Source organism: Drosophila grimshawi, unplaced genomic scaffold (assembly GCF_018153295.1).
Source record: "Drosophila grimshawi isolate 15287-2541.00 unplaced genomic scaffold, ASM1815329v1 contig_1377, whole genome shotgun sequence".
In the NCBI taxonomy this organism is placed as follows: domain Eukaryota; kingdom Metazoa; phylum Arthropoda; class Insecta; order Diptera; family Drosophilidae; genus Drosophila; species Drosophila grimshawi.
The window spans coordinates 23,962,244-23,989,351 of NW_025062900.1; the positions used below are offsets into that span (position 1 = coordinate 23,962,244).

Below are 27,108 nucleotides of genomic sequence, written 5' to 3' on the forward strand. Positions count from 1 at the left end.
AATCTTTTAGATTAGCGTAAAGATTCGTCAGCTTTTCGTTCGTTAACCGCCTAACAATTGAAATTCCAAAATTAAACTTACTGGATAAAATCAAGCAGATTTGCCTGGACTTAATAAGTATCATTCTAATGTGGTGGTCCTAGAATAAACACAGCATTTGCAATTCCAAGGGACAGGAATCAAGTATCTCTTTTGCACATCATTTCGCTCTCTCTCTCTTTTTGTTGTTCTTACTTGCCGGCTGTGGTTAATCTACAAAACAAAAGGCACCATCCAGACTGGTAGAGGAAGTGTTTGCAGTCGCCTGTGCACGGCACTAAAAATTGAATATTTAGTGGTCGTAATTAAAAATTAGCGCACCAACAACAAAGTCGCAGCTCAGAGCAAAGAGCCATGGTAATGTCTATAATGCCAGCTTCCAGTCCGTTATCTGTGTAAGTGTGTATGTGTGTGTGTCTGTGCGTGTTCTGTTGGGTGTTGTCTGTTATGTGCACCTCGAATATATTTGGCTTTATAATGCCAACCTCCAACTGCCTGTGCTACCTGCAACCTCCTCAGCAGCATACACACTGACACATACACAAGGAACGGAAGCCGTAAACATTTAATTTATGCAGGAAATGCATTTGCGTTTTTAGTTACAACTGAAGATGGCGAAGAGGATGGTTACGAGGAGAGAGCTGTAAAGTCACACTCTAAAACGGATAACAAGGCACGAATACTAAGTTACTTCTCTGAGCTAAGCTATTAAGAATTTAATACGCTCTCTTTGTGCGATCCTCACATTCAAAGTGGTTTTTATGTTGATTAAGATCGACATATAAATTGCCAGGGCATATCCACCACGGCTTGAAGAATCGCTAAATAATGTAGTGGTCGCGTCCACTTCAGCCCCCGAAACCAATATATGTGTGGTGTTGATCGATACATTAATATAACTAATTCAAAAATTCAAAGCAAGAGCCATCAAATTTGACATGCTCATTGCTTGCAAAAACCTTCAAACAATCGCAAATATCTCATTCTAAGATTAGTGAGAAACAAAATCTTAATATATTGATTCGATCGATTGTTATTGCAGCAGCAATATGATTTACTTTAAGTGGTTCGATCCGGTCATCTTTGAGCTTTGTACTGCCGTCAGTAAAGGCAAAAAGTTACTTGAAAACAACTTTAGGTTTTTCTTAGCTACCAAATGCAATTTAAATTTAAATAATGCCACTTGCGCACTGCATCTGCTAACGTAAAGTAACGACAGGGACTGGGGTCCTTTGGAATGCTTGCGTTTTAAATTTATTGCTACAATAGATAAAATAAAAAGAATTTAATGGGTTAAGGCGGCTAGTAGAACGCCTCGCTATCAACTATTTGCCGAGAGCAGTCAAAAAGTCAGCGCGTTGGCCAAGTTTTTGTGTGTTGAGTTTTACTCGACTCGAGACGTTGCCTTGGCTGTTGTTCTGCTTATGATCGTTCTAATTTTATGACATTCTATTTTCATGCATAGGCGAACCACAGATATACACATTTATACATATATAACGAGCCAAGTGTACATAATATGTGTGTGTGTGTGGGAGAGGGCACGCAGAGCCATTTCATAGTCAGACATGAATGCTGCGCTTTGTTGCTGTGCTACGCCTTTGTTTGTATTGCCCTCAGGGGTAAAGTTTTTAGGATAATAACTTCCTGCGACTTTACGAGCCAAGCAAAAGAAAAACCCAGCAGCACTGGCAGCACAACAAGCAGCAACAACAATCACAACAACAACAGCAACAGTAGCAGCTACAGGGAAATGCGAATACTTAAGTCGGAGAGCAGCGCATATGAGTAAAATATCTTAAGACCACACTTAAAGCACTCAGACAACAAAACGTCTCAATGACACAGGCTGAGACTTCTACTCTACTAATGGAATAATATTGAAATATGCTTGAACATCAATATAAAATTGCATTTTAAAGCTTTCTATGAAGTCCAACAATTTAGTATTAACTTTACAATTTTCGAGAACGCTGAAAACTTCGATGCTTCAAAATTAAAATTTCTGATTTATTTTTATAAATTTGAAGTATTAATTAATTTAACTATAGGAAATAGATATATTATTTTCTTTGACAATTCAACTTAGACTGCTTGTTTTTTTCTTAAACAGCGCTGAACTCAGGAAAAAGTTTTAATCCTTAATAATTGCACTTAAGCTCTTAAGTTCAACTGCCCAATACTTTTTTTTTAGCAGTTGCATATCTTGCTTGGCAAATGTCATTGGCTCTGAGGCCAAATCTCACTCCAAGACATCAGCACATTACCATGGCTAGAGCGAGATGCTCTCAGAGATTTGCACACGAGAAAACCGCAAAAACTTTTGACGTTGGGGACGTCCACAAGGCCAAGATGCGGGGCGGGACAATGATGTGTGCATTAAAGGCGCACACACAGTATGACTGTGGGCATAATCTCAAACATAATTACACACAACTCAGATATTCACACGCACACACAATCACAGGCAGAGCCTAACAAATGCCGTCACACATGAATATCGCTGCCTGCTGTTTTCCACCTTTTTGCGATTTATTTGTTCTTACTGGTATTTAGTTTAAGCGAAAGTTAAAATGTTCTTCAGCCTTAAAGGTGTCTCAGAATAGTCGTAATCATTGACAGACTGCCTGAGTTAATCATTAAATGGAATTCATTTGCCAACTTTGCGCAATTCAACTATTAAAAGTGCATTTAAAATTAATGAAGTAAACGACGTGTTGCAAACGTAATTTGACAAAACATGCAACAAACTTCGATGTCCTTATACACTGGCGGACAATATATTAGTATGACATCGATCAAAATAATAAAGCAGGTAAGCTGTATCAACTAAACTAAACACTTATTTATATTTAGTGATGAATTATAAACATTTTATTAAAATGTATGTAATACTTTGACTTTGTAAAGTTTGCATAAGAAAGCAGACAGACTTTGTCCTCATATAATATATATGGCATAGTATATATATATATATATTTTTTTTTTTTATAACTTCATCATAAAACGGTAATTCACTCAGCAGGGGTAGACAAATATGACTTGCATGACCCGTAATTTAATGCACGGCAGACCTTCTGGTCAAGTCTTGAGGCAAAAAAAAAAAAAACACAATTAAAATTAATAATAAAATTGTTAAAATATAGAAGAAAAAGCGCTGGCAATTAAAAGTTTTGTTTGCCCAACTCGTCGCTTATATGGCGCGCTTAATTTGATTTAATGCCCTTTTCTGTCTCGCTCTCGCTCCCTTCGTTCTCTCTCTCTCGCTCTATCTCTTTCTCAACACATTTATATCTTGGTGGCTGTGCAATCAAATCAAAAGACCAAGTTAAATGAAGCCAAAAGTTTCAATGCGTATGCGCCTTTTTGAAGCATAACTGTATGATTCAACCAGCCACGCCAACATCCACACCCACACCCACACCCACACTCACACACGCACACTCACATAGACACAAACACTCACACAGAAGCACACACCAACTGCCATCCATTTGGCATTCTGTGGGTCGCAGGCCGCTTAATACGCGGCTTCAAAAACTTTAGACACAATATCGCTAATGATAATTACAAGCTAAAACTTTTAGAACATTTGCCTGCCCTTCACCCGCCTTCCACACCACAGCACATTCATACACACTTTTTATGTGTGTTTATGTGTTAGTGTTTGTTTGTTTGTTTTTCAACTTCAGTTGGCAACACCAAAGCATAAATATAAAATTTTTCACTGGCTTGCGCAAAAGTTGTGACAATTTCCAGAGAATTTTTAAAAAGTACTCATATACATTTGCGCAATACAGATATATATGTCTATGTAATATGAATAATATGTGTACCATAGTCTGAGTATTTATGGATTACATGAGAGGAAGCCGTTGAAAAAAAATTGTCAGCTGTTCCTGGAATTCAGTTTGTTACTATATTTGACAAGATTACAACAAAAAAAAAAAAAAATATATATATATATATACATATATATATACACATATGTATATATATATGTACATCATTATTAAAACTGTTCAAGGACTGTCTACTCAAAATATATATCTGTGTGACTGATAAGATCTGAAACAAAGCCATGTCAACTAGGTAGCACACTGTGTCTTTCCCACTCGTCATGGCAAACAAAAACTCATTAGGTAAGTTGCGTACCACTGCAATTGGGGGCAACTTCATCGCGAATGTCAGCAGAATAACTCAATTTCTGCTAGCGATATCCACTCGACTGCTGCTCCGGCAACTAGTATGTTCAGCTCGAGCTGAACAACGCGACGCTAATGAAGTGCAAATTGGGTAATGGGGCGGGACGATTCGGTTCTGCGTCTAATTATCAATGAGTCTGACGCATGTACTATAGAATTATGTGCGACACCGAGATGGTTAACAGAGTGAGAAAGAGAAAGAGAGAGACAGAGACAGAGAGAGAGAAAGAGAAGGAAGAAGTATACAGAGCGAAAGAGATGGATGCACAGATTTTTATGTGAAAACTTTCGTTCATTTCATGGGCAAAACTTTAATGGATTAATTTACCAAAATGTTCGTGCTGCAGGAAATTGAAATGGGAGCACAGCACAAGTGATAAACGAAGCCAGAAGAAGACGAAGGATGAGACAAAAACTGAAGATTTATGGGATTGCTGCTGATCAGCTGTTTTTGAGCGTTTCTAATTTCAGTGGAAAATTCCAAAGGCCAAAGTTTTATTAACTTTTTGGCAAGTTTCTGCACTCGTTGCCCACAGCAGGAGTCATGAATATTTTATTGCCTATTTTCGGGGTGATGCAGACATTATTAACACTGAAATACACACTCATACACACACACAGATACGCAAACATAAATATCCACTGGCGTCGACAGCAGGCAGCGATGTGTGAACGAAACATTTTATCAATTTAATTTAATTTAATTAAAAAGAATTCACCAATAATTGACTCTTTATATGCAATCATGGTTTTGAGAGCTCACTGCTCAATTCTGATATCCTTAATTATTTATAATTAAAAATTACGATTTATTAAATCGTGCAGATGCAGACGCAATGAGCTCCTGCAAAGCTGCTGCCACTGAAGTCGCTCACTCAGCGTATCGAGGTAAGAAACGTGAAGTAGGAGAAAGCACCCTGTAGTATCTAGAAAAGAGAGTTTGTCAAGGATTAGTGCATGCCTGCAAGATTAAGCACCTTAACACACAGCACCTTTACAACTGCTTGGAGACTGACTGAAAAGTACTTCAAGCCCGTCATATAGTAAGGTTTATGGTTGAGCTCAATTGCAACTGCGACGACCTTCATCAGCCGCAGATTCTCACGACGATTGGAGGAGTAATAGATTGCCTGCTCCCATCTCGTTAGATAGTACACCGTACTTAGAGAGTCTGTCTATTAACCAAAAATACATTTAAGAAATACATTACAAATTAAAACTAGTAAATACAAATATTAAATCTATTATTGTTGTTTAATGTGTAAGTGGCTAATTCAATGATTAATAATAGTAATGTACTATTTGAAACACTTTATGGTTTCCATAAATATATTGAATACCAATTGGAAAATAAATTGAAATCAAGCTGTCTATTAATTACCATACGTGCCAGATCGGAGCCAATCTCACCCAACGAAAGTAGTTCTATAGTTTTGGCGGCAAACCAAATCGGATATATATAGGTGCCCGTTGGACTCTGCAAAGAAATAGAGGAAAATTTCAATGAATTCATACTCGATTACACATACAAATTATAAAACCGACCACAATTGTCTTGAAGCTCAAGGCGCACAACAAGCCGGCGCAGCAGGCGAACATGATGAATATGCGAAAAGTGAAGTGATTCTCCAGCTGTTCTCCAAATCGATTAAGTGCCACGTTCTTGCGAAGAGTCTCGACAATCACCTGACGCAATTGGCGTGCAATATGCGGACTCTGTCGAGCTGCCAGTATTTGATCTATTGCGGAGTCCATATCGCGCTGCAACAGCATATAGCGACCCTTGAGATGAGAAAGCAGTTCACAGAGCAGGGCAGTCTCCCCAATAACCATATTAACAATAGAAAGTCCCACCCAGACACAGCTTAGCGTCAGTGGCACAAATATGTACATTGGTCGGCTATCGTATGCGGGGATCATGGGGAAAATATAATCTTGGGCTCTCTTGATCAACATAATAATGGGCGCGATCACATAGCCAGAGACGACCATTAAGTAGAGCGAGGAGACCAGTCGATTTGGCAGTAGCTTGCGCTCAACTTTTCGAAAGACTTTCGGTTCCGTATTACGATCCACATAGATGCAAGCGAAGTATGTTTGCAGTAACTGAAGCAATTCTGCTCTGTACCACAGGACATGCCCAGAGCGAATTTGGGACTCCACAAGAATCAGGCAGGTGGGCACCCCAGTCAGAAAGGCATCTACATTGCTTCTCTGAAAGCGTAAATAGCGAAGTTCCGCATCAGTGAGATGCAAATAGATTAGGAATCCGACGAAAGCCAGCGAATAATAAAAGCGACGCCCATTGGGTGAGGTACTCGGGTCCAATGGCCAGAAGAAGATATCGTGACGATACAGCGCAAGAGGCCAGGAAAGCTTTATCCGTTGGCCATCAGCCAGGCGAGGCACGTAACGAACCATAATCAAGACTATAACTGACTTCTAAGTAGACTTTGGCTTTTATACGAAGCAAATCATTTAACTTTGCACTAACAATAGCCATCCAGTCGAAGGACTTTACGAGAGACAGTTGGCAACTTTTTAATGAGCTCTCCCATGCGTGCAATGGCTCAATTAAGTTATTAGCCCAAAACAGAGCAAACGGAAACAGTCGAAAGTTGAACAGCAATTTTGGCCCATTTACCATGTAATCGCTTTTGTCCTCATGTAATTGTTTTAATTTTGAACTTTGCAGGGAATCCTAAACAGAAGTTTTAAACATAATTTAAATTAATAGCTGAGATGAGAATTTAATATCAATTATTCGAATGTACATCAAAAGCTACTAATGCAATATCTTGTCAATTTTTTAAATATTTTATATTATTTTATTTGCACATCAGATTTTGTTTTGAATAGAATATAAATATTTATTCATATTTTATATTGTATAAAATTTTACAATATTTTTTATTATTACTTTAATGGTCCACTTACAACTCCTACCTCACAGTATATTTAGCTTACTCTCAATACCAATACCCTTTTATTTGTTGTATCATGCGAAGGTCATTCAGCTAATTCATAAAAATCAATTAACTTCAACTCTAGCACCAAACAATCTCATTTGTTATCCATCCTTTCGCACCAGTACTCTTGTACTAACGATTCCCCCTGCTGCAGCTGGTAGCATTACCGCATTTTGTGGCTTGGCAGCAGCAGATAGTGGCAACAGTTTGTGTTATGAATATTTTAAGAGCCAAAGCGACAAACAGCGCAAATAGTAGTAACAAGAGACAAAAACCAAGTCGAAATTCCCAACCCACCTCCACCGCACAGTTAGTTCCGACTGCCCTCACCCATTGTGTCCAGTGTCAAGCCAAAGTCAGGTTTGGATCTGCAGTTTGCTCGCCACATTCATCTTAATTTCCTGTCACGACAATGACAACGAAGTTGTCGCTGCTCGGAGCCCCGGCACATTGAATGCTCCACTCTGGACACTGGTCAGGACAAGTGTGCGTGTAACGACAACGATCCACCCTATTCTCCCCTTCCACACTTTTTTTTGCGAGCACTTTTTAAGCCTTTGTGGCGGCTCTTTCATAGCCTTTGCGTTTTGTATACAGCATTGGTAGCTGTACGGAGAGAGCGAGGCAGCGGACCTAGGAGGCTGTAACTGTGTCTAGTCTTGCTGTCCGTCTGTCTGTCTGCCTGTCTGTCTATCTGTCTGTCTATCTGTCTGTCTATTTGTCTGTTTGTGCGCTTTGTTTTTTTGCCATGTGGTGCAGGGATAGCATTGTGGCAGTGCGTAGTTTGAGTTCGTGTGGCGTTGCCGAATGCCATCAAACGACAAAGGGCCAAAACCGTTTGTCCAGGCATCCCAAAACGGTGGCATAAGCAACACACACACACACACATGTGTGTGTATGTCTGTGTGTGTGGCAGCGCCTGTTCTCTTTGTATGCGATGTTATCGCGTGCCACAGGATATTGCACTCTAAGCCAGTATATGGCGTCATGTAAAGCTGGACAACATCCGATTAAAACTTTACGATGTGCGTGTGTATTCCACTCGTCCAAGCATTAATGTGTGCGTGTGTGTGTGCTAGTTGAAGTGTATGTGAGTTGGTCAGCAAGTGGATAAATTCTCATTTACTGCTCTTTTAAGCATGTTGTTTTTGTCGCTCTCTTCTGGCTTTGGTTGTGCACTTGTTTAATATCCTTACATTAGTTTGTGTGTTCGAGTTTTATCATAAATTGGGCAACACTTTGAACGAAGTACATCTTAAATAATATAAACAATACATGTGGTTTGCTTGAGGTACACTAGTTTATTTTACCATAAGGTCCTAATTATAATGCCAACAAAGAAATAGTTACTGTAATTAAATATAAAACAGCAGCAAGATGAAGTTCCAAGGTGAGGTAATATAAATTTATTTACTATTTTCCATTTAGAATAATTTTTATTTTATCCTAGTTATAAAGTTGATTTAAAAAAAAATAAAAATTTTTATTCTATTTGCCCAAGTCTGTTAGGGTATTCAATCTTCGTGGTATTGAATAAAGATATGATTTCTTGTTTCATTTTTTCACAAAATGTGTATAGAGCAACAGCAGCAGTAGCATTAGCGCCCTCTGTTGGCCAGTTCCAGCATGTGTGTAAATTGTCCACTCGTTATGTGGGTGTGTGAGGCTGCTGCTGATGGGGGTGTTAGTGTTTGGGGTAATAGCTCGGCATGTTAAACTGACCGCAAGCATTGTTTATCATTAAGTGTGGCCGTCGGTGCGTCCTTTCGTCGTTTCGTCCATCCCCCCGATTGTCCGTCCGCGTGAGTGTCCCTGTTTTGGCCTCAAGCCTCTCCTGACTCGGTACCACATGTGTCACATGACATATGTGACACTGTGCGTTGTGTCTTCTCTTTTTTCAACTGGCCAAACATGTGTAGCGCGGTTCAGGCCTCATGCTGCATGGTCAATGAAGCCGCTAGTTAATTGTGGTTGGTGTCCTTCCATAAACCAAATGAAATGCTGAACTTTAAGCATTCGAATATTAAATAAAGGAAATCAAATAAACTTCAAAGTTTTTCGGCCAACGGAGCCAGCCTCCAAGCGCCCGACCCCGTGTTGAATGCAACGAGTGCATGGAAAACTTTTGTAATTAGGAAGCAATGTCGGTCATTAGTGGGTAGGAGGTGTGGTGGGTAGCAGCGGAGAGGTCAGTCGAGGAGAGAGTCCCCAACTGATGCGAGTGCCAGTCAGAGAAGATGCCACAAAAAAGCGCCAGCAGTCAAAACAATAATGGAAATGTGCAATTCAAGCAAGCCAAAAGAAAAACTATTTCGCTTGCCCCGAACTTAAAATACGCTTTCCATCATAATGCTTGCATAGTCAGTTAAATACTAGTCAAGGTTATTAAAACTTTGCAATAATATGCAATTTTTAATGGTGTCCGAAATTGCCAAATGTTCTTTGATGATTTGCTTTCAAAACGACTTTATAAATAGTCAATATGGCGTATGATTATTCAAGATAGTTCGATGAAAAGAATATTTATTCATTTGTGTGTGACAAAATCTGTATTGAAAGCTGGGGACCAGCACCAAACGCAAAATGCAGTAATTTGAATTCAAAGAACAAGTAATCTTATAGGCTGAATGAAAAATGTCAAGTGATGGCCAAGCTAGTATGCCCCATATAAGACTCTTATGAAAAAAAACAACCTAACAAAGAGCTACCAAACGAACTAGGACGATGGCGACCAACATTTTGGACAACAATACTCCAAATAGAAACTGCAAAAATCAACCCGCAAAGCGGTGCAGCAAAGAGGCGCTGTGGCAGGGGTGACCAGGGCACGCAATTGGACGAACATCAAACGTAATTTTAATAAAGTTTGAATGCAAAAGTTTCTGATTTGAAATGCATATAAAAGTTAACTATTTCCGACGCTGCAGCAACGAAAGCTGCGCAAACTGAATGTGTGTGAAAAGTTTGTTCTTTTTTTCTCTTCTTCTCGTTGCATTCATTGTGCCGATCTTTGCTGCTGGTAGGGTGGGAAATAACATGGCTCGAACAAACAGCGGATGCTGCAGCCACTGGCCGGCCCACCGCATAGCCCCCTCCATACCACAAGACTGAAGAGAGGCGCCGCCGCCGCCGCCGACTGCAGCAGCAACAGCAGCATCTCTGCTACTGAGGCGCGCCAGGCCATGGTCATAAATTAAAGGCAACAAACGGAGAGCGGAAGCAAGTCGCAAACGGACGAGCACAGCAAAAAGGGGCAGCCATGAAGCGGGGTGGTTCAGCGCAGACAAGTGGATTTGCGGCCATTACATCTTGGGCCACATTGTTGTGGAAACTGAAGCAGTGCGGAAGCGCAAGCTGTGCTGTTAAGTAGCCCCCAGCCAGCGTCGCCTTCGTCCTAGCTAACGATCAAGTCGTAGCTACTGGCCTCAGGCCGGACTTCAAGTTTTCCTCATCTATTATTTTTCTAATTTTGCTTTTTTTTGGATATTTTTTGGCCTGCAGATGCTGTCGCTGGATGCAGATGCAGCGGATAGAAGTGTTTCATTCCGACAGCATATACATCGTGCAGCTCTTTCTCCCTCTCTCTATTTGTGCGACATTAGCTCTGGGAATACCAAAGAATGTAAGAGTAGCAGGTGGCTTGATTATTTATATATAAGAGCCAAGACTGATCTAATTAAGAGTACTCATCCTTTGGATATTTAGCATAGGGAAACTATGACTATATATATAATAAATATATTTGTATATACAGCTCATGTATACGCATCGCACTTTGGGAGCCCAATATAGAGCGAGCATAACATCTTATAAAGAAAAACAATTATAAACACTTTGATTACCAGCCGCATAAGCGCTGAGCTGACATTTTAAAAACTGGAGCAAATTAGCATATCCAAACTTATTATATACATTCTTAAAAATTTCTCAATCAACAATTTTGAAAGATACTTCAATTTATAATATAAGCCAACGCATTACTTGATCGATAGCTTCAATTTTGCGAAGCGGTTTCTGATAGCAATAAAAGACACAATTGTAAATATTGAGCCATTGAATTGATAAAGAATATTTCGTCATATTATTGACCAACTGTAAAACAAATTTTCTGCAAGCCTACTTCGTATTTAACAATGGTTTCAAGGCATCTCTCGACGAAACCATCTCTCGACGAAACCATTCTTATTGATTTTTAAACAAAATTATCTTTAAAAATTTTGTCCAATCAACATACGATTATCAAACATATTTTCCAATCTTGATTAAGAGGCCGTTATCAAACGCGTTCTTTCTGATAATAAATAATTAAGCTAAATTTTCTTAGTGCAAATTTTTAAATGAATTAGTGTAAAATGGTCGCACTGTGGATTCGGTATGGTTTTTTGGTCGTGGGTTGCCTGTGCTTGGGCGCCATTGCTGGACCCGTCATGAGGCATGAGGTGGAAACTGATCCGGAACTAACGGCTGGTTACTTTCAAGGTGATATGGATGTGGAGCTCACACGGAACGGAGTACTAGCCACGACTCGACACTGGCCCAATGCCACAGTCTACTACAAGATCGATAAGGAATTCGGTAGGCTCTGAACATTCTATGACAATCGTTGCCTCTAATGCGCAATCGTTTCTTTAGATGCAGCACATATTGCTTATATTGAACTTGGAATGCAGCTAATTGAACTTGCGTCCTGCATACGATTTATGCCAGCCAGTGAAGAAAACTTAAACTATGTATATATCTTCGATTCGGAATCTGGCTGTAGTTCCGCTGTTGGATATCGTGGCGGAGAACAGAACCTCAGATTGACAGCAAACAATTTGGATAGTGGTTGCTTCAGATTGGGCACCATACAACACGAGCTGCTACACACTTTGGGCTTCCATCATCAACAATGCTCCCCAAACCGCGATGATTTTGTCCAAATTGTCGAGGAAAACATTTCAGAGGGAAAGGAAAAGAATTTCCTAAAGTACGATTATGATGTGGTGGGAGACTTTGATGTGGCCTATGACTACGGTAGCATATTGCACTATGGCCCGAAGGCCTTCTCAAAGAATGGAAAAGAAACAATTATCGCACTGCATCCAGATGGTAAATCCGAAATGGGACAAAGGACCGTTCTCAGCCCTGCTGATGTGACGCGTCTCAATACCATGTACAAGTGTCCATTACAGGTGTAAATAAAGAGTAAAAACTAAAATGCATTTCTACTATTCAGTCAGGTGGACTGTCGACTACGAACACCAATAAAGCACAAAAAGTGTCGTTAATCTTCAATGAGTAATTTTTCTTTATGAGCATTATGTTCAGCAGGTCTAATTTGTCGTTATCATCGTCTTGCCGTTGTTATCGTCGTTGTAGTTTTTTTTAAATTATCATCGTAAATTTTTGTATCGGTTAAGCCCCCAAACAAGTGGGACTACGTTCGAGTACTTCCAAAATACAAACTAGCTTAGACCAATTTCCAAGATTATAGAATATTTTAGATTTTAATTTATATATTTTGATATCTATCGGTTACTTAGAATTAACAATTCGAAATTATATTAAACTAAAACTATCTCTCTGTTGATTTTAAACTTATAAATATTTTTATAAAGAAACAACAGCGATTAAAGAATTTAATTTATGAATAGCTACCCAATTGTTAAATTGTATCATAAAAATGTCTCTTTATTATTTTGTGTAGAAAAGTTTGACAGAAATAGCAAACAGCTGGGGCTTCCATTCACTCAGTTTGAGGCAAACAAAGAAGCCCCTGCCTGCATTTCTCCCAGCAACCGCATCGATAAGCTCCACTTCGCTTATCTTATCGCACTGGAAAAACTGCGCTACAGTCACCCATCGAGCATATCTGCAGGTTGCACGAATTTTCTTAATAAACAGAACAATATCATAGGGGACTGATAGGCTCGACCATTGGAAGCAGCGCCTCAGTTAGTCATGGTTGAAAAAGTTCGAAGCAAGTTCTTAATTCAGTTTTTAGTCCACAATCGAAAGGTGTTTCCAGCATAAAAATTATATTAAAAAAAGTAATAAATTTACTAGGACATTGCACAATGTCCATCAATTGAAGTGGATACAAATATCTATGGCACTACAATGCATGATCCAGCCAAAAATGTGGCTAGGCCTTAAGCAGATTTTGCTTTATGTGGGTCTGCTGCTCTGCGTTGTTCTCCAGGTCTGTCGCAGCAAGACCCAACTGCAGCTCAATTGTCCCAGCGTTTGTCAGTGTGATTTATATGCACAGCGAAATCGAGCCATTTGTAGGTGAGAGAAAGAATGAATAATTTACTTTCACTTTTACTTTTAATATCTATTTACTTAGCGCTAAACGTTTGATAAGCGCCAACATTGAAATGCCCAAAACAGTGGAGCTTTTGGACTTGAGTTATAATGATATCACCAACATTGACGTGGATTCTTTTGAGGTGAGTTTCACGGTTACAGTTGTGAGTAATAAGTGACTACTAAATGCTAACCAAATCAATATCCACCCATTAAATAGATCACAGTGCATCTTATCAATCTCACGCTGGCCCACAATGCGATCCACACGTTGCACGTGGATGCGTTTGCTCAACTGCGACGATTGCGCTCTTTGGATCTCTCCTACAATCGGCTGGAGCAGGTGGATGAACATTTGTTCGAATCGAACTCACAGCTCTTGCACCTCAATCTGGAGGGCAATAAGCTGGCCACTCTGCAAAACTCTCCACTGCTCCGCAGCAGATCGCTGCGCACCCTCAATCTACGCAATGCACAGATCAATCAGCTGGGCGTAAGTTTGCTCAGTGCTCTACCACAGTTGCGACAATTGGATCTGGCACAGAATATGCTGCTGACACTCAGTATCAATGTGTTTCATGCTCCACGCTATTTGGCCTCTCTTAACCTGGAAGAGAATCCACTTAACTGCGATCGAGCACTGATTAAGGTCGCCACTTGGCTCAGCTTGCGAGGCGTCGCCGTCAGCATGAGCGATTGCTTGGAGGAGAGGCTGGAGTCACGTCCACTCGATGTGGAGGTTGAGGACACCGCTGTCGAGCCACTTAAGATGGAAAGCATGAAGCACTTAGATGCGAGTAGCAGCAGCAGCAATGATGCTCCCAAATCTGTCTCGACTGTGTGGCGAGAGCTACCCGATGATTCAGAAGAGCAACAGCTGGATGAGGAGAAGCAACAACAGAATTTAGACCAGGAAGAAGAGGAGGAGCTATCAACACTTATCGACGTTTGTGAAGGTAATCGCGAACAGCTTTGTCTGCGCTACCGCAATTGCCTGGAGCGTGTCAGTCACGAGTTGCTCGCTGGCGGAGCTGTTCAGCCGCCAGACCAGGTGCAAAGCACGCACATCTTTGACGAGGACGATGTCAAGCTGGCATTTGCAGTGGGAGGCGCCACTGGCATCTGTATGGTCATATTCATAATCAGCTTTGCACTCTGTGTGAAAAGCGGCTGCGACGTCCGAAAGAAACGGCAACAAACTGCGCAGAGCAACACTTGTAAGTTGTTAAAGTTCATTTAATTAAAGCACAAGTGAAAACAGCTGAATAGAGTGAAAAGCCATACTAATTTCTTAAACTTAATAGAGTTCAATTTTAAATTAAATGGGTACACTAAATGCGTACTTCGCAGTTAATTTATCTTACAGATTTCAAGTGTTGTGAAAAGCTAATTTATGAAAAAGATTCAGGTACAATTAAATAAATTTTCATTTTTATAAGAGTTTTAAATTTTTGTACGTTTGAAAGATATTTGATAAAGCGATCAGTTTATTTGTCTATTTTCCAATATAACTTATACATTTGTTTTTTCTCAGCCACACTGGACTCGTCGGAACAGCAACTGCCCACGATTCACACTTGGTCGCCTCCGCGCACTCGCAATCCGCGTCGCTCTAATCCGCGTTACCGGAACGTTCCTTCGCGGGCTCTGGTGCGGCAGCCTTATGGGCCCGAGGATAATTTTGTCTCGCGTCTGTTTGGGCGCCCGGCAAGGCATCAGTACTATCGCACAATTAACCAGAATACAGCAACGCTCATTCGACGCCTGAGCCGCAGTAATCTGTTCAGCAATCGCGATCGGGAGCCAAGTAGCCCAGAAACTCCACCAGCGGCAACTACTAGATTCTACACGGACGTTGTGGAGAGAGGAGCAGCACGCCCGGAAACGCCTCCGCCCAATTACGGCGATGTGGTGGTCATCGAGCATTGTGATAACAATAGATAGTGAGCCATCTACGCTCCCTTAGATAACGAAAAGAGGCAGCAGCCAATAAATCTTTAAGCGCGATTTAGGGCAACGTCCTTATAGTTAGCTCTAACATTTTTTTCATTACACACCAAAATATCAATTGGGGATTTCAGTTTTTTCTTTGGTGGCATTACTTTTACACGACTGCAACAAATCGCAATAAAAACTTTTGACAAAACTATCAAAGTTGGCATAAAACGGGAACAGGAAGAGTAAAAACTGTGAAATTGCAGCAGCCAAATCTCCTCAACCAAATAAAGAAAAAAAAAGAATAAAAAAAGCAAGTAAGAAAACTTTACACACTCAAATAAATGCAAGCGTGAAGCATGTGCAATAAGGGACCGAATAACGGGTGGGAGAGGTCGCCGGTCTAGCGGATGTGGGAAGACAAATCGAAAACGCCACAAAAGGAAACAAAACCCAAGAAATATAAAAAGAAACCACAGCGAAAAGCGGAGCCAAACCAAACAATTTGCACTACAAAGCAGCAAAAGTGTCGCAAAAGAATCAACCACCAAAACTAACCAAGCTCCGTTAAAAAAAAAAACAATTTATATAAAAGAATAGACTAAAAAAGTTCTAACAAAAAATGGATTCGACTACGAGGGGGGAAAAAACACTGAACGATTTGGTTTAAATATATTTTTGGAAAAGAGTTTGGTACTAATCTGTTTCCAATGCCACTATGATATTATAAGACAATCGATATTTAAAGACCCTTTTAAGATAGTATCTAAAAATTGTGTATAGACAAGGATAACGTAACAATTTGTTTGACATTATGAAATATATTCTTTCTATCATAGAAAATTAATTAAATAAACATTTTAAACATAGATTACCTAGACTGGAATTAACCTTTATATATTCGGAAATTGGTCGTGTGCTGGCTATAACAAAGCTCAATCCCAAATCAGATTAATGCGTATACACTAATTTATATTGCTCTCAAAATAGCAACTGCAAAAACCTTTTTGTTGCAACCCGCTTCACGTGGCAGCTCTGTGTTGTGGTGGTTTTTGTTGCTGAATGTTTGTCGGTATATCGCTGTTTGTCGGTGCTGTTTGTTGCTGGTGGCAGCTTTCATTGCACTGTGCCGAGCAGCAGCACTGCACAAAAGTTAACGTATCCTGGGACCCAAAAGTTGCGTTGTCAACAAGCCAACGCGAAAATAAAGGCAACCGTGCGAATAACCGGGCAACAGCGGCAAGGGCCAGTGCTGCAAAGCGTGAAAAAATATCTAAATCCAACATTAATGAAAAACTTTTTGCATAATCCTTGTCGTTGCGAGTGGAGCACCAGTAACCACCAGACACCAGAAAAGCCAACCAATGCCACTGCTATAGACACTGGCAAAATACACATAAGAAAATGTTGCGCAAAAGAACCAAAGAAAAAAAATCAGATCGAAACCCCCGCTGAGTGAATCAAATGCAATAAATGAGCTTTTCAGAACAGATAGGATGAGGGGGTAAGACAGTTTGGAATGTAGTCTTGAGTTTTAAGAATTGAAGGGCAAGCAAAGAAGATTAAAAAGCTGCAAGGTTTTATTGAAAGATACCTGATAAGTTGGAGTGAGCGCATTGTGAATATCCATCGAGTTTCAGTTGGTAAAGACTTTAAAGGGTGCTACTACAGGTTTTCTGTAGAAAGTTATAAATAGCTAAATATATAAAACAATTTTGGAAAAGATAATTACGCATAAGAGGTACGTAACAGTTTGAGCATGACTTTCATGTTTAATTCACCTTAAAGCTATTTGGTGCAAGCAATTTCATCTGCTGCAGTTTTGAAAACAAAATGATTTTTAATAACATTTTTAATACCAATTGAAATTAGCCTTAATTAACACCTAACAGGCCAATATCATTTAGCCTCAAGCCCATTGAGGAGCTGCCAGAACACGCCCCCGGTCTTATGCGGCCCTTACAATTTAGATCCACTTCGCATGCATATATTCACTGAGCAGACTTGCGAATCTGGAAATAAACTTCAAAGCATTTAGCAGTTGTTCACCGACCGTCAATGGCCCAAGAGGCCTGCCCCATGCCTCTCGCCTCCCTCTCAGGCCATTCTCCGATGTAATCTGCACTATGCCACAGCACAGTTTTAATTGCTGTGACACTGCAGATACGGCTGACTGGAGCTGGAAATTGGTCGCACTGGATAATTTAGGAGAGTTGCGCATGGTGGCGGATAGTAGAAGAGGGAGCTGGATATCGCCATTGCTGTTGTCGTTTTCTAATTTGATAAAGATAAAAATCATTTTATAAATGCCGACGATGGCATTGGCAGGGCTGCCATCAAGTGTATGCCCATGACAACCGAGTCCTGGGCCTTGGCCAGTCTCCTGCACTCAGCACTCCTCCTATGCTTGGTTCTTAATTGAATGCTCATTTCAACGAGGACTTTTGCCCGAGTTGCCAACATCGCGACGTTGTCGTCTTTAATTGCATTTTTATTTAATTTCCCAGCAATTATCGCCAGTTCGTGTGCAAATTTATATCGCACAGTTGAACAGTATCCTTGCACCTGTCGCAGTAGCAGTCTGCAACAGCAGCAAGCCATTCCTAAGCTGCAGAGGTCAATCGTCCTGCATCCTCTGGTCAACTTCACAAGTTATATAAGTGTAAATGTGTGTGTCAGACAGACGGACAGACGGAGGGAGAGAGAGAGAGAAAGAGAGAGAGAGAGAGTGTGTGTGTGTGCAACTAGTTGGGCATTGCGGTGTCCTACTGTCGTAATTAAAGGCTGCTCCGGGCCCGGCCAGGACAGGACTTGGACGCGTGCTCCTGCTACAGTTGCAACTTGTTGTTGCCACATTCGGGCAATATTTATAGTTTGCTGCTGCGCTTTGGCATTGGTCTTAGGGCAAACCCAAGTTGTCGTTGCCAGTTGTTAGCAAAGCAATTAGCATGAGTTTGTTATTGCAACACGGCAACATAGCGATGGAAACAACAACGGCTCAAATCAGGTATGGGGCATGGAGCAACCGAACTCAAGGCTGCCCTTTCAAGCAGCCAGCACATGCTGAAAGTTTTAGTCCCAGGACTCAACCCAAAATAAGAATTAAATTTATTTACTTTGCTGCTTGGGCAAAAGTGTTGGCACATGTGGCATTGATCAATTAACAACAAATCTAATGTAAGTGAAACTTGCAAATAAATGAACACAAGCTCCTGCAAAGGATTCGATTACAGAACAGAGTGAGGAATGACTTTAAGCTCAATAAATGTTGTTTACACATTCTAAGTTTGCTGTCAACATCACAAGAAGATACAAAAATCTCGAACAATTGATAGCAGCTGCCATTTCACTAAAATCTATTACAATAAAATCTCGATCTAAAAACCAGTGCAGAGATACTGGCCTTCCATATTTTTAAATGTAAGGGAATTATCTTTAATGCAACTGTAGCTGTTCGTTTTAAAAAATTGTCTCTCAAAGGAGAATGACGCATCTGGTTACAGTTAATTCAAGTCACTATTATTGCCTGTTGCTCGGCTCAATATATCCCCAGTGACAGTTAATTTTTAATTTAATGTACATAAACTGGGAGCCTGTTCACTTGCTTTGCTCGACACTCTTAATGGCATTTTGGCCCCATTTCAATTTACATGCGAGCACAAAAGGATATAAAGCAATACAGGTGGGGAGAAGGAAAGAAACTGAGAGGGAGGAAGGGAGCATCAGAGAGGGTCAAACTGCCGTTGGCAGCATTTTACACGTGGTGCCTAACAGGTGCGAGGGTCGCATTAAAGATTGGCGCAAGGCCACGCCTGCTGCTCCTCCCTCGTTCACTCAAATGCGCCCCGGGGACACTTTTTCCTTTTTTTTTTTTTTTTTTTGTTAAACTCTGCCCAACTTGCACCAAACATTTGCCTTCAATTTCGCTGTCAGGTTTTTATACTTTCTGTTACTCGTCCCCCTTAAGCACTTATACACAAACTTGTTTGGCAGTTTTGTAAAGTTTGTTTTTTTTTTTGCTTCGTCTTTTTTCTGTTTTTTTTTTTTCTGTCTGCCGCATCGTTGTTTATCACACTCGCCTCGCCGCCCACTTTAAACAGCATTTTAATGGCTTGTTCTGTGGCTCGACTTGTTGACTGATTGACTATGCCTTAGCAAGACAGGCTGATGAGTTTGTGTTGGCGAACATGATAGGTTAGCTATAGCCAACTTTAAATTAGTAAATAGAAGTTGGCGTGACAGGGTTTGTCGGCTTTGGAGTGGCGACTCATTAGTTGCCATTTGAATTTCCATTTCGTTTGCTCAATTTCATAAGCAATTGTGCGCATTTGATTTTCCCTGCCTGCCTAGCTGCCTGGCTGCCTGACTGCCTGCGCCTAAATGTATGCACCACAAGTAATGCTAATATATGCCACACACACGTTTATGAATTTCAAATGGGCGCAAACGAAGTTGCAACACAAAAGCAAGCAAAGTTGCCCGCTTTGCCAACATTTTGCCCACTTTTCACTCTTTTGGTTTTGCGCTTCACTCGCTCGATTTGTGCAAAGCTTGTGCAAAACTTTGTGCAACCACAACATTTTTTTCTAATTTTTTTTTTGCACCCACCTCGGCAAGACAAAGGTTCAAGCAACAACTTTTTTACCATATCGAAATTTTGTAAGCTCTTTGAAAATTTTTGGAATCATATTCACTTTATCTGAAAACAATTTTTCCAAAATTTAAACAATCATATTAAAATGTTAACTTATTCACAAATTATTCTTCTAGATGGAAAGATTTGTTTTTGCCCATTTTAAATAAATTAATATTAAGCTGAAAGCCTACATTTTAAATAAAATGAAAATATTTGTTTTAAAGTGTTTATATATTAATTTTTTCGGACAGCCATGATTGGCAATATGCAGATATGAATAAAAATTTTATTCTGATGAACACTTTTTTATTTTTTAATTTAATTTAAAATACTTTGAAATCAATAATTGCCTAAAACTGGGTTTATTTCGATGCATAAAATGGAAGAGATATTGTATATATTTTTGAAATTTTATTGCCATAAAAAGAATGCCACAAAAGTTGTTAGCTAAAAAACTAGAATTTCTGCTACACATGAAATATTGAAATTGATAAAAAAATAATAAATAAAACAATTTGTATTGCTGCATTTATTGCTAAGCAATAAAACGATAGTTGTTTTAAAAAAAGTTATTCATATAACTGTGTCGATTTTTATAACAAATTATTGTTGTGTAAAAATATGTAAAATAAAACCCTAAATCAGATCTTTATTACTTGCTTGTCAAGCATTTCACATAGTCGAAATGCCCGCAGAAACTCGTTGAGAGTCATGCATAAAAACTGAATCAGTGCTGGGTTTGAAGTTGCATTTGCCTGATTTTCATTTGCAGATTGCATTGGGGCCAGAAACGTATGAGAAGTTTCAAGTATATTTCCATATGCTGTTAGTGATTGCATCATAAATCCATTTTGCAGCCTCCTAATCTCACAAGCGATGCGGTCAGACCAAATGGCCAAGTGGCTGATTAGCCTTTAATTGGCGGCCTTTTGTTAATTTAGACCGGCGACTGTTGACTAGTGACCGGAAACATTTTGACCTGTACCCTAAAAGCAAATACACACAAATTTCTGAACTGAGACGAAAGTAATTACACGGCTTGGTTGAAGCTCTCCGTACATTCAATTTTGGACCCCTTCTTAAGCCGTAAGCGTGTTGATGGTTTCTGCTAATTTCCGGTGTTCATATTTGGCAGACGGTTCCGCACAATTTACACAGCCATAGGAACAGCAAACAGGAGCAGCAAACAGTTCCAATTCCACCACATCCTGTCTGCGAGCGAAAGCAATTCAATTCAGCAATTGCAGTCTCGACGGCCCAATAATGACAACAACTACAACAACAATTCACACAACAACAACTGCTGTGCCACAAAACAAAAACTGAAAACAGAATTAGCCACAGACTTGTAAACATACTAAATCTATTATACTGTCAAATTGACAAAACTAGATTCTTTATTTGCTGCCCATCTAATGCACTCATGCACATGGGCGCTATTGGGGGTACTCGCTTCTGACCTACTAAAAATAAAATAAAATCAAATAAAATATAATTTTTTGTTTTTATAATTTCACTTACCGAGAATATAATGAGTGCAAATGCTTATCGCATATCTATCTTTACGTTCACACTAAAACAGCGATTTCTTGTTGTATCAAAACTTGTTCAAAACTAATTGATTGATTCAAGCTTGTCTTGTTATTGGAACGTATTGTTCATAGAAATCTTACCATGTCAGTCTGTTGCAAACAAACATTTTTGTGTAAAGAATAATCATGAATACCCCTTATCGCTTAAAGCAAAGGAGGGCAACCACAATGCATAGAGCTGCTACTGTCTACTGTTCTCGCACAGGCGTAAGTATCTGCTGCAATCAGTTATGACCTCACAACAACAACAGTAGCAGCAACAACAATAACACGGTCTCCGCAACAAGGTTTTCCCTTTTGGCCAGGCAGTTCCTGTGGCGATTGTCAACAGCGCAGTTTTTGCGCGTGGCTCGCTGCACTGCCTCTATAAATCTGCACAAATTGGCAACACTCTGTGGGCTATATTAAAAAAATATTTTATAAAAGAGAGCAAAAGTAAATAAATATACAATGGCGGACACAGCATATGTTGCCAGACTGCGACACAAACGCCCCGCTCTCTGTCCCTTCACTCTATATCTTTCTTTTTCTGAATTTTTCAACAGCTGCTTGTTTATTTATGCTTGTAACGTTTATAAATCGCTTGGGCGAGTGGAAAAAGAGCGGCAGCAAAAGAAGCGAACAGAAGGCACAAAGCGCAGCCTGAGACTGACCCAAAGGTGGGGCGTACATCGTACCACATGGCGTATGCTTTTTGTCCCCAATTGAGTTACCTATCATTTCATCTCTCTCTGTCGCTCTTTCTCTCTCTCTCTCTCTGTCTCTCATTTCTCTATCTCTCCCTCTCTCGCACACGCATAGCACGCGTATAGCTTCATAAATCAGCTAACTAACCACATTGAATACTGTCCGTTTGGCTGTTGATGACCTTATTACGCTTAACTTGCCGCCCACAGCCACCGACCGACCGACCGACCAGTGGTGTCAGTGGTTTTAATATTTAAACGGCAACCAGCTGCAGCTTGAACTCCGCCACGGATTTTGCCACTGATTTGCTTGAAGAAGCGACCAAAAAGCGAGCACAATCGAAGGCTGAGCAAATATTTATTTGGCCACCGTGCATCACCATGGGCGATATTTCATTTGAGTCGCATAGCTCATAAATCTCCTTGACTGGCCAGACGAAAGTTATTTGATGTGGACTCTACCTGGGCGGATGAGCGACCGCAGCAAGCAATCGCCAATTGACAAACAGACATCAACATCAACGGCATACACAGACGGCAAGCGGCAACTGGCGGCAAAATCAATATTTTCATTCGAATGAAAAATGACATGCTGCGTGTCGGAGCAGTTGTTCAAAATGGAAAGCTACAAAACCGCTTTGAGTTTGAGCTGGAGTTTGCTTGGGTAAGCCAAAATAAAGTGAATCCCGTCCAGATGGATACCAAAGCCAGCTTTAATGATTAGCGTAAATAACTCGCCTACTAAAGGGGAATATGCAGACGGACTGGCAAATTTGCAAACGTCGCATAATTGATTAAACATTGAAATCGAATGACTTAATCAAGTGCGTGCCACGTGGCGTATACGCAATGCGAACAACAAACATATACACCGAGAAGCGCTCGTCAGCGAAGATGCCAATGAAGTACTCAGCAATCCAGATGAACCAGATGATGATGAAAATGATGGACAATAACAACAACACAGCAACAACAACTGCACCAAAAAAAAAAAAAAAACAACAGCAAATGAAGCTGAAAGAAAAACAAAGACACCAATCAGCAGCAAAAATAGCACTGGTAAAAAAAAACCCGAAAACATTGTGGAGAAAACAGTAGAATCTTTATAGATGTAGCAGATATGCCATGTCTCAATCTATACAAGGGGGTCACAATACTACGTCAGACAGCTTGAGACGCTTTCGATTTGATAATAAACAAGTTGGATATAGATATAGTTGATTATATGTGAATTACTGAAAAACTCAGAATCATTTTTGTTGAATGCATCTCAGAATCTATTTGAGAAATTATATTTATATGTTAATAATGTAGTGAGTTTTATATGTATATATAAATATATATATTATTTTGTAATATCGATCCAAACCAAAAAGCTAAATGGCGTCAGAAAAAGTAAGTGAAATCATTTGGAAACTGTCAAAAAACGAGATTATATACAAAAATACCAAAAAGCTAAAAAAAATGGTGTCATAATAATGGGATTATTAATGAGATTATGGCACCAATTTCGAATCGATTTTATTGAGTTTTATTTTTTTAATATCTCGGAACGTTTCAATTGCTTTGCAAGTGTATCTTGGCTTCGATGTATTGAGTGTACAAATTTTCCATTGTTGTTATTTGAGATGCTTTCGTTTACATCTTATTGTTGTTGTAGGCACTCTGCTACGTGACACTGACATGGATTTTCAAGTTGTTTGTCGTGTGTGTCATTGCCTGCGGATGTCCTCAATGTAGCGACACGGCCTGCCTTGTGCTGCTGCTTAGGCTTATCCATAGCTACCTCGGACGACGCTTCTCCCCGCACCTAGATGCGTTGCTCAGTTGGTTCGTGCCGTGCCCTAAAACCTACTTGCACTTTGTCAATTCGTAAATCTTTTTATACGACATTCTTTTTTTGGGCGAGTGCTGCTGCTGCTGTTGTTGCTGTTGTTGCTGTTGCCGTCGTCACCATCATCAAAGGCAGCAACTTTACAAAACTAACTCGGCAAACGTTGAGACAGAGGAGCAGCAGTGGCAGCTGTAGGCAGTCGAAGGAGGCAGGAGCCCAAGCCAGCCAACCGTTTGAGAATTGTGCGAGTTAACTTTGATGAATTCAATTATTCGAGCACGATATGTTTGCCATCTCTATCAGCCAGCCTATCGCCAATTCTCTAACATATATGTGCAGGGGGAGGAGGGTGGGGGAGGGGCACGTGTTTGTCTTTGCTGTCGTTCAATGAGTTTATTGTCGTTGTGCTTAGCACGAATTGAAATTCCCCCATGGCACGGGTTGGACTTTCCGCTGCTGCCTGTCCTTGTGCCTCAATCTGTAAAGTGGATTTATTTCGCCGAAATCGAAAGTTGACTTCTTCGTCTAACACGCTCCCACTAAGCTTTTTGTTGTCGTAAAATTTGTGTGCATGTGTGTGTGTGTGTATCTGTGTGTGTGTTTGCGTGTGTGAGTGTGTGTAACAGGATTAAAGGATTTATCAATTTACGCAACGCAACTTAGGTAGGAGAACTTTTTGTGTCTTTTCCCATTTCGTTGATGCTAACAACAAGTGATTGATTAAACTGTTGACTTCTGAAAGAATTTGCCAAGATCTGTTCAAAGACGCTATGTTAAGGAAATGTGCAATTTAGATTAACACATTATTTCCTAAGCCGAGATACCGCAAGTGGACAGCGAGTGAATACAAAATAAAGAGTCAACAAGTCTTAGAGTCAACAATTTTTGGAAATTCTATTTCTCAACAAAAGTCTATATATTTATCTTACATTTTGTCTTATTACATATTTAAATAAATATATAACATATAAATATTCTTGATCAGCATCAGAATAATCAGAATAATCAGGCAAGAATAATTCATCCAGCTTTCGCTAGATTTTAGTGATGAGAGTTATTTTTGCATGCTCAAACAGGTTATATAGAAATAAAATATAAGCAAGTTGGTTGTTAGATTTAAAATAATTAATTTGAATTATAATTTTTGCTTTTTGCAGTGGCTGCAATTGAAATTTGTTTGATTTGATTATTTGGCTAGAGCTGTCCGATTTATTCATTAAATACTCTGCTGCACACAGACACTCACATTTACATACTTATATGCATACACACATATATTGTATAATTTAATTTTCTACAAAATACATTGTTTTCTGTTTTCAACATTAATTTAATAGTTGTTGTTATTACTGTTATAATTGCATCCTGACTGACCGATGAGCTCTGCCAGCTTTTATGATTATTACAATTGGGTCGTTCGTTGATGTTTTTGTTGTTGTCATTGGATACATTTGTAATTTCTCGTTGGGGGCAATATCTGAAATCGTTTAATTACAATCGAAGCGGTGTATGCATTTCTGTGGTCATTTGCATCGCATTCCGGTGATGATTCCGATTCTGATGCTGAACTGTAGTTGATGTCAAATGACTTTTTTGGGGTTATTCAATGGCTTCATTGGTTTCTTTAAAGTGTCGGCCATAAAAGCGTAAAACGAGCCACAACGAAAGCCGCGTAAATCAGTTGTCCGTTATGGTTATAGTGCAATTCGACTTGTATTTCCGTTTAGCAATTTTTATGTATTTTTACTGTTCATAATAAAGCACTTAATGTATGAGTGTTTTGGTCAGCGTTGTTCGATTTTGCCATTTCGCTGGTTTTCGGGCTGCTAACTAAATTTGCTGTAGGCATTTTGTTGCCGCTTATAATAATTGACCAACTATCCAACAATTGTTGGTGACAACCACAGAAAACAATTTAATTATTTACATTTTAATTGCTGTTATATTATAAGAGAGATCGGTTCCGACTGGTAATTGCATCAAAGTAGTCTGCTAGCTAAGATCTGTTCCCTGAACATCGGACATGGTCGTCATATAGAAATGTTCTTGATTTAAGGTGCATATCATGGTTCGAGGTTGGTCCGGATTAAGGAGTAACGTAACCCGTGCCGATAGTCAGCCTGACTGGGAGCCCGTAAATAGCCCAGTCGCTCATCGAGCATATAGGATACCTGGCTACCTCCGATATTAACAAGCCTTAAGAAAGATATCTAAAAAGTCGAAGTGGGTGGAAGGAGCGCTAGCTACCCGCAGCTTTGAACTGATCATGAGTGAACCCGAACCACAACCAGCACGTAAAGATGTTGGCTCATATCAGGGCAGGTATAAAGCCGTTGCATGTAACGACGCACAATCTGTGTAGATACACAAGGAGGCCGTAGCCAGCGTTGGTGAGGTTTACTCTGGTCGCAGTTGACTGGAGCGAAGTTTCCAGTAGACCTCGGGCTCGCATCTGGATCCCGGCGTTATTATAAAGCCGCACCAGATGTGGAAAATGTTGCATAAATGCAATCCATCTCTTCCCTTCCAAGATTGGAGAGTGGTAAAGATGGAAGCCATACGGTGTCCTATGAATCAGGCGGTGGTGATCCTGAACAAGGATCGCGCCCATCGAGCATGCAAAAGGCGAGCTGAACGGCTTCAGCTTAATAACATTTTTTTTATAATATAATTTATTTATTTATAAATAAAATGTTTACAAATATAAAAATGGAAAAAATTTCTTTTATTTAAACATTTTAGGCTCTACAAACTTATACCACTGGTGTACAAATCAAAATAGGCTATTACTTCAAATAATTGTGAAATTATTGTAAGGACGGTCACTCAAACAGAGTGCACTGTAAAAAGGGAGAGAACCAAACACACAAAGAAGGTATCAGCACGTGGCAAACGCAGAGATCGTTGAACCCAACCTCAAA

General features: G+C 39.9%; 3 protein-coding genes across 4 annotated transcripts; 2 read left to right on the top strand and 1 right to left on the bottom strand.

Annotated features, from left to right (window-relative positions):
• Positions 1–5,109: 5,109 nt before the first annotated feature.
• Positions 5,110–6,665, bottom strand: LOC6567177 (odorant receptor 35a). Its single transcript, XM_001993325.2, has 4 exons — positions 5,790–6,665; positions 5,626–5,721; positions 5,237–5,419; positions 5,110–5,170 (listed from the first exon to the last, which is right to left on the bottom strand). The coding sequence occupies exons 1-4, from the start codon at positions 6,663–6,665 to the stop codon at positions 5,120–5,122; spliced, it is 1,206 nt and encodes a 401-aa protein (XP_001993361.1). The 3' UTR covers positions 5,110–5,119.
• Positions 6,666–11,535: 4,870 nt separating this feature from the next.
• On the top strand, positions 11,536–12,490 carry LOC6567196 (seminal metalloprotease 1). Its single transcript, XM_001993326.2, has 2 exons — positions 11,536–11,788; positions 11,846–12,490. Exons 1-2 carry the CDS (start codon positions 11,566–11,568, stop codon positions 12,391–12,393), a joined length of 771 nt encoding a protein of 256 aa, XP_001993362.1. The 5' UTR covers positions 11,536–11,565; the 3' UTR covers positions 12,394–12,490.
• Positions 12,491–13,153: 663 nt separating this feature from the next.
• LOC6567197 lies at positions 13,154–15,572 on the top strand. Of its 2 annotated transcripts, none has more exons than XM_001993327.2 (4): positions 13,154–13,486; positions 13,545–13,647; positions 13,725–14,721; positions 15,039–15,572. In XM_001993327.2, exons 1-4 carry the CDS (start codon positions 13,305–13,307, stop codon positions 15,446–15,448), a joined length of 1,692 nt encoding a protein of 563 aa, XP_001993363.2. In that variant the 5' UTR covers positions 13,154–13,304; the 3' UTR covers positions 15,449–15,572. The 2 variants fall into 2 exon arrangements, with proteins under 2 accessions (XP_001993363.2, XP_032595442.1); XM_032739551.2 differs by having other exon boundaries at positions 13,456–13,482.
• The last annotated feature ends 11,536 nt before the right edge of the window (positions 15,573–27,108 follow it).

Bases quoted from the DNA above. Each gene is read 5' to 3' on its own strand.
- LOC6567177 (XM_001993325.2), bottom strand. From the start codon at position 6,665: ATGGTTCGTTACGTGCCTCGCCTGGCTGATGGCCAACGGATAAAGCTT. The intron at 5,420-5,625 runs GTAATTAATAGA...TTTGGTTAATAG, and splicing joins GCTCCGATCTGGCACGTATG to ACAGACTCTCTAAGTACGGT. The intron at 5,171-5,236 runs GTGCTGTGTGTT...TCTCTTTTCTAG, and splicing joins GTCTCCAAGCAGTTGTAAAG to ATACTACAGGGTGCTTTCTC.
- LOC6567196 (XM_001993326.2), top strand. From the start codon at position 11,566: ATGGTCGCACTGTGGATTCGGTATGGTTTTTTGGTCGTGGGTTGCCTG. The intron at 11,789-11,845 runs GTAGGCTCTGAA...TCGTTTCTTTAG, and splicing joins CAAGATCGATAAGGAATTCG to ATGCAGCACATATTGCTTAT.
- LOC6567197 (XM_001993327.2), top strand. From the start codon at position 13,305: ATGGCACTACAATGCATGATCCAGCCAAAAATGTGGCTAGGCCTTAAG. The intron at 13,487-13,544 runs GTGAGAGAAAGA...CTATTTACTTAG, and splicing joins CGAAATCGAGCCATTTGTAG to CGCTAAACGTTTGATAAGCG. The intron at 14,722-15,038 runs GTAAGTTGTTAA...GTTTTTTCTCAG, and splicing joins AACTGCGCAGAGCAACACTT to CCACACTGGACTCGTCGGAA.